This window comes from Ascidiella aspersa, chromosome 5, assembly GCF_963924565.1.
Source record: "Ascidiella aspersa chromosome 5, kaAscAspe10.2, whole genome shotgun sequence".
NCBI lineage: Eukaryota > Metazoa > Chordata > Ascidiacea > Phlebobranchia > Ascidiidae > Ascidiella > Ascidiella aspersa.
In genome coordinates this window covers 31831037-31838949 of record NC_139451.1, presented here as the reverse complement: position 1 = coordinate 31838949, position 7913 = coordinate 31831037, and the positions used below count along the sequence as shown (strand labels likewise).

Genomic DNA, 7913 nt, shown 5'->3' with positions numbered 1-7913 from the left:
TTATTAACACAGAACTAGGTAACTTACAAACAATTAATACAGACAGACAAGTTAATACAGGTCATGGTTTTTATGAAAACCTATATTTAAGCGAGATGTATATGTTTTTTATTGTATAAAGCAGTGTTTTTTATTGTAAAAAGCAGTTCAATTTTATGACATTTCTAAGGGTTTATTCATTGATTTATTTTTTTTAAATACTTTATCTAAATGTGTTGCAAGTGTTACATATAGAAGTTATTTTATGGCTTTCAAACTGAACCATCAAATACAGAAATGTATGTATTTTTTGTAAAAAAAATATTCAACATAAAACTCGTCACAATATATATCCTGCCACAATATACAATAGAAAAAGCTTTAATCTTGTACTTTATTAAAAGCCTAGGAAAATAAGCTTTAAATATCACTGTGTTTATTCTAAACCAAAGAACAAGAGTTTTTTAGCAAGATGAGCTGCAATAATGGAACTCCAGTCATGGGAGGCGATGAAATGAGAAAACTCTTCCACCAAGATGAAAAAAATGTACTTCTTAACCATGGCGCCTATGGACTAAGTCCGAATCCAGTGATAGATCGACGAATTGCGTACGTTCTATTACTTGTCATGATCCGAATTGGAAACTTTGGATATTGCGCAGGGGAGACGATTTTGCAGCTTGTAGAATGTGCAGCTATAATAGCGTTTTACTAAATTCTGCGCTGCTATAATAACGTTATTTCTTTTTGCCACTGATTGCATTTTACCGTGATTTTTAACGAAATCGACGGGCAATTCTATACTTTACAACCTGCGTCATGCAGTACATTGCATTGCTAGTAATTTGCTATTCTATGGGCTCTCAATTTAACAATGGTATAAAGACTCACCATATACTTCACTTTTTTAAATGAACTGCCTTGAAGCTTGTGTGCTAAATGCCTTTGCTATATTATTTGGTCAAATTACTTGATATGGGTTTTAAGTTGTTAGTATTTTAAAAATAATTCGCCTTGGACTTTGGTTTGTGAATAATGTAAATTTGCAAATAAATAGCTCTTAACCGGTTGACACAATGGTACACATGAGCATCGTACGATTTATTTAAATGTGCTGTTTTTTATTTTAAAGACAGTTCAAAGCCCAATTTGTTTTTTAAAATTTGCATAGAAATGTTTTACAATTTTTTAGATAATCTGCAAATAGAATCACAGGCTTAAAGGCAGACAACTTTTAAAAGATGGTATAAAATTGATAAAGTTTTAAGGTTACTAAACACCCATAATGTTTTTATCATGGGCGCCGAACGTGGCTGTGCAGAGCGTTTTTGGATGCCCTAGATTTCTAAAAAAGTGTCAAAATGAGTTATCAACAAAAGTGCATAATTAATTCCTGTAACACAGTATTAGTTCACCACAAGTGTTTAAAATTTTCCTGAATTACCATGTAAGCAAGTGGCCGTAATCCAAAACTATGTTTTAAAATTATACGTAAATGCTTTTATTTTTTTTTTAATTTAATCTTACATTTTGCCCATTCAAAATGGAAACCTTTTTGGGCTAAGGGCGCTGTAAGGTATTTTTAAAATAGGAAATAGGTTGTTTCAGTGTGCCCAAAAAACGACTGATATCCAAGACCTCACATTTAATCAAATTAAAAGGCAATTTAGCACTGGTTAGAATTTTCTGAAAAATTTTTGAAATTTTTTTCCTGAATTTTTGAAAGTTTGGCACATATGTTTAGGATGATTCGCGAACAGGATAAGGCCCCTGATGTCTGGTTTCGAATCAGCTCGGCGGGATATTACCGGAAAGCAGCTGAGGCGGCTTGCCACTTCATCAATGGAGAATTCGAAGACTTTTTTCTCGTGGATAATGCTACAACAGGTAAATGCACTATTGCTACTTCAATAACCAATCACACATAACAAATAAAACTTAAGGCTTTATATGTAACTTGAGTTCTCAATTTCACAAAATAGTTAAAAAATTATGTAAAATGTAAATTATATATTTATATTAATTTTCTAACAATATATCAAACATTAACCAGTCATGAAAAATAACTATTGGAATTTGGCAGAGTCAAACAGAAACATTATCATGTAATATTGTATTCTTGTAGGCCAAGTATTTTATTATTGCAGAACAATATAATGGAGATTAAAAGTTTTAACAAATGTGTGTGAAAAAACCTGTCTACCCTTTTGTATAAAATTGTAATGTAGTCGGCAAAGTTTAATCGGTATATCGGTACTTGCATAAACTAAAACAGTGGTAGGCAAAATATGAGCCACTGCCCAAATGCGACCTAAGGCCATTATATTTCTGGGGTTAGACTCTAAATGTCATTACTTTGAGCAATATTTGAATCACCATTATGTGCCTCATGTGTAACATATCTTTTGAATTGATGTTTGCCAATTTGAAACAAAAAAATGAAAAAGTTTTTCACCCTACGCATGATTAGACTGGTTTTCAGCTGCACATTCAAGCGATTTCTCCTGAAAAAAAAACAGTTTTTTTAAGATAATTTGTTTCATGACGTAAAGCAGGGTTTCCCAAACTATGGTCCACGGTGACTGCCCAAGTGGTTCGTGACGATATGACAAGAAATTAAAACGTCACACATATACGTTGTACAGTACGTACCATTTCAAAGATATTTGAAGCAGTTATTTACAACTTAATGATTTCGAAAGCTTTTGCTATCCAGTATTGTAAATCTTACTTGTTGCACGAATATTAGTGAGACAAAGTTTGTTGTGATTCAAAGATGAGAAGCGAAGTGAAGTTAAAAGATAATTTAATTGTGTAATTATACTTCCATTCAATTAGTTGTTAAGTACAGTAACTTAACTTTAATTGTATTGCGGTCCGCGAAAAAAAAAGATTTACAAATAGTGGTCTGTGGTCCAAAAAAGTTTGGGTAACCCTGACGTAAAGCATCCTACTTAACAGTTTCATCCCCAATAACCATATCCTGTATCAGCCTTGTTGTCATAATGCTTTTCTCTATAACAGGCCTTTAATAGCCAGTTTTGTAATGACTCAGGTCAGTGACTTGACTTAAGTTGTTTTGGTAAAATTACTTGACTCAGATTTGAATTAAATGACTTGGGTTGAAATTGGGTTTTTCATTTACTATTTGTATTATAAAACTGAGTTATTTATCTCAATTTTTGCACTTGAAATAATTTAAAATATTTTTTTTATATATGTTTGAGGACTGAGGTATTGTTCATATTCTTGGACTTAAGTTGTTGTGTTTTGAAAAGACTTGAACTTATGTTATTTCACAAATGACTTTACTGAGACTCGAGTCATTTCAAAAAGAGTTGTTTAACACTGTAAATAGCTCTTGAGTATTTTGGTGCAGGATAAATAAAGTTTGCCGACACCATTGAACTAGAAAATTTGTTTTGCCCTAACTTAAGAGTTTGCTTATTTTCTTTATGTTGTAAAGTTGAATAGTGTGTTGAGTTCCATAATACATTCCATAAAACAACTTAAGTTTTTAAGCAGGGGTGGGCAACCTTTTCCAGTCGCAAGCCAAAACTAACCTCAGAAAGGTCTTTGCGGACTGTAATAAATTTTAACTGACAATCAGTTGGCGAAACTTCCTTTGTTGATAGTTGGCGCGCCGGATTTGTCCCACTGACTGCAGGTTTCCCACCCCTGGTTTAAAGTGTACCATTCTATTGCCTACGGGACACTTGAAAGATAGGTTTTCCATTTTAGGAAGTACAATACCAATAATTAAGACTAAACAGGAATCTGTTCATAATCTTCAGTAGATAAAGAGTGGCCCAAATAATTGATAAAATATTTATTCTTTCATTTGCATACGTTGCAGCAATGCAGTAAAATGAATTTTTGCGGCAGTGCGCTAAAATGAGATTGAGATAAACGCGAAAAAAAACAGAAAAAAGGAGGTCGCGACTCGCGAGGTTTTACCGCACTGAAGATGGCATAAGCACTTGCCGAAACGTGTGCAAATAAAAGAATGAATCTTTTATTATTTATTTGGGCCACTCTTTTTCTACTGAATACCACTGAGCTTATTAAACTTTATATTTTTCACTGCCAGGCACCAACACTGTATTGAAGTCGCTAAACCTACAAGCGGGCAATGAGATACTGCTCACTACACATTCCTACCAAGCAGTAAAGAACACTGTTGATGAACTGAAAGAAATTAATGGTGAGTAGTACACTCTGGTATATGTTTTAAAGGTACTTGCTTCTTAAATGTACCAACATTTGTGGTGTACCGATAAAAAATAGCTGAATTTTTGGTCACTTAGATAAACGAATGCTTAAAAAGGTTGAAATTGCATTAAAAAAATTCTGGGACCTAAAAAAATCTGGAGTTTTTTTACCCGCAATGCTTTTATTGTAAATGTCACACTAATGTTCTAAATGGAATTTGGAATACACAGTAAAACCCACTATTACATAACTAATATATACCTTGGCTTGAATAAGAGACTCTGTATTGGCATTGTTTTGATAATTGCTTTGATAAGCCAAACTGTACATCAGAGAACCTATGACCTGCCAATGTCAATACTTACACATGGTTGGGTTAATAATTTTCAACACTCACTATTTTATGTTTTTAAATGATGAAAAAACTTATTTATTTATTTATAAGGGGTATTAAAACTGTTTAAAACTTTATTGCCGTTTGTGTGTCCATTTTAGAAGTACATATCATACACAATTAAATTCCAATAACTTCTAGATGGTACAAATACAATGCTATATCACTCTTTATAAGTGCTGAAGTTTTAGTTTTAGACATAAAAATTACTGTTTGTTTTAACTATTCATGACAGTTTTATCTTTGTCTGGCTTTGGTAATTTAATGAATTCTACATTTTTATGCTTGTTGGCCATTTTAAGAGATAGCCTTTTTTATAAAGCTGGTTTCGTTGTTTTCACAGGGGTTGGCGTGCAATTCATAGAAATCCCAATCCCTATTTCCAGCTCCCAAGAAGTTGTCGAGTTGTACAAAGAGTTTCTAACCAAATATCCAAAGATTAAGCTGGCCATCGTTGGTAAATGCTAATAATCATATATATTACTATGTTTATACGTACATTAGTGTTGTAGTAATTAAAAAACAGAAATTGCAAATACCAGAGGAGCTGATTTTGAACAATATCAGTATGCCTGGTAGCAACAGTTTATATATTAGTTTGTATACTCATCAATTTTAAATAAATAATCGAGTTTGTTTTCAAGTCCAAGATTTGCATAATTTATTGATTTAAAAAAATCATGTAGATACACTATGCACGGATCCATAATGTAACTTTAACAATGATAAAAGCAAAGTTTTTTTTTTACTTTAAAAGTTTTTAAAGTAAATAGATCAGCAATATCCAAAAATCCATTATTTTTAGGTGTTATGAAGCAGAATTATACAATCTGACTGAAGGCAATTAAAGTGTTTACGTTTTGTTAGAATCTCATATTTAGTTGCACTTTTAAATAAGGTTATTTTCTTTTTTGTTCGTGTCATTTGGAGACATCTTTGTTTTATATTGGTGCATACTGTGTATTTCGCGAACTGTTGGCCGGTTGAGAACTTATCCGCCGAATTCGATATTTTAATTAACTTACGAAAAATCATCAAATGATGTTAATCATTATAAATTTAAATCTCAGATGTGCTAATTGGTCTGCGTTGATAGGTTCGTGACGTTCTACTGTCAAAAAAGCAATGCAAACGCTTGTTTTGTTCAGTTTAAATCACGTAAATAATAAAAACGTGTTCAATTCTTGATCGAGTACCGAAAAACGTGCACTCGCTGCAAATCAGGGGTCGGCAAACGTTTTCTAGTCGCGGGCCAAAACCAAACCCAGGAAGGTCTCTGTGGGCCTCACAAAATGTTAACTGAGAATTGTGTTATTTTTATGTTAGAACAACTGTGAATCAGGCAGGCCTTGGATCGTTTTGACTTTAAAAACGTGTTAATTACATTTAAGCAGGCAGTAAAGTGTTGGCGCAAAGCGAAAAAAAGCGTTTGTTTGTTTTAAAATTCGAGTTCACACGTCGTCATCCATACTACTAATGAAAATGTAATAAAATAACGCGATAACAGCTAAAGTTAATCTAGCTCAGTGTTTGTTAACCTTTTTAAGTCAAGGCAGAACTGGAGAGCGAAGCGAGCGCGATTTTTTGGTATACCGGCATTACTTTTAAATTTATTTTTTATTAGATTGCCAAAAATAAAAAAATGTTAAAAAATATATGTCCAACATTTTGAATACGTTTTTTGTGACGTACTTGGCAGCCTTCCACGGCGCAACGGTAAACAAGCGCTCATCTAGTTGAAAAGGCTGCATCAAAACATAAACAAACCGGATGTGCAAAGATCATTCGCGCGAAACGCGAAATTTTTTTGCACTTAGTTAAAATAGCACAAAAGTATGTGAAATAGACTCGTGCCTAATTTGTCAAAGAGGCGGCGGGCCAGATATGTACATATTATGTATAATTGTATAATTTTATAAAGTTATGACGTTTAAGCTGTACCTCACAATAATTGTTAAGTATAGCGCAAAACATTTTGTATAATGATATGAATCACATGTACGTATTCAGAATAGACAAACAGGCAAGTATGCGAAACACACACTATTAGCCCGAAGTGCTATGGTAATATATTGCCATTTATAAAATTATTTGTCTAAATCTAACCAGGTAAAAAAACCGCAGTCGGCCACCCAACCAAATCAAACTATCACCCAATATTGGTTGCGGCCCATGGGTTGAGAAACACTTTTTATAAAAATTCCCGAATCCGACTCCAGCCAAATTTGACTCCCAACAGTCTGTTGTTTCGGATAAAACTAATTCGGACACTTTTTTGAAACTTTGATAAAGTAAAAATGGGGACATTAATGAATTATATTTATATAAGTGATAATGCGGGCTTCAGAAGACGACTGCAGATCAAATTTTAGTAAAAAAAACAACTTTTAATATTTTTTCGCCCGTGCACTTCCGCAAAACAATGCGCAAGTGCCTAAAACAGGCTCAAGCCTTAGTGTACCGACTTCACATTTTAATTTGCAGTCATGTTCAAAACTAAATAAAATGCTAAATTACGCAATCGAGGATTTTGTCAACAATATGAAAAACTTACATTAGCCGCCTTCTTACCCGAAGCTCTAAAAAGCAACGTGGTCTTAGATTTTAGGACTTAGAATATGCTTTGTAATTTTGCGCTAAATACCATCACCTAAAAATGGCAAAACACGTTTTATTTTTCTGTGTCATGGTAAAAATGGCTTTTCCAACAAGTCATTTAAAAAATTCAAATAAGAGAAAGAACTCGAATGAAAATAACAAACATGCATATATACAGCATGAAAATTGTTTTACGTGCCAAAATTGAGATAAATAATCCAATTCAAAAATATTTTTTATTTAAAAATATTTAATAAAAACACTCAAGTGGGATTCGGAATTGTTGTGTCGACCTACATCCAAATTGTAACGAAAAGCGTTTTATTTTTTAGACCACATCACCAGTCCTTCTGCATTACTTCTCCCCCTCGACGAAATACTGGCGTTATGCCAAGAGCACGGGGTCATGACCTTTGTAGACGGGGCACACGCCCCCGGTCAACTCCCACTTGACGTCAAGAAAATCAAGACGGATTTCTATGTCGGTGAGCATAAAATGAAGGGAAATAGACAAAAAATATGTACTGAACAAGATATATTATAATCCGCAATCAGAAAACGCAAATCTTGGGACTTAGCCCGGCAAAATAAATTGCCAATGTTCTAAATAAGTCATTTTGAAAGGACTTGTGTCCAGTCATTTTAAATAGACTTTCTTCACAAGTGTCAGTCAAGTCATTTGAAAAATAACATAAAAGTCTAAGTCAATTCCCAAATTCATCAGTTGCCC

The 7913-nt window shown here is 33.2% G+C and overlaps 1 protein-coding gene across 1 annotated transcript in view; it reads left to right on the top strand.

Moving 5' to 3' along the window:
* Window positions 1-386: 386 nt before the first annotated feature.
* LOC146146359 (uncharacterized) overlaps window positions 387-7913 on the top strand; it is a 29158-nt gene continuing 21631 nt past the window's right edge. The window contains exons 1-5 of the mRNA XM_083389728.1: window positions 387-588; window positions 1724-1866; window positions 4070-4183; window positions 4929-5042; window positions 7516-7668. Coding sequence (XP_083245854.1) covers window positions 452-588; window positions 1724-1866; window positions 4070-4183; window positions 4929-5042; window positions 7516-7668 — 661 coding nt within the window. The 5' untranslated portion in view covers window positions 387-451. The remainder of the gene's footprint in view (window positions 589-1723; window positions 1867-4069; window positions 4184-4928; window positions 5043-7515; window positions 7669-7913) is intronic.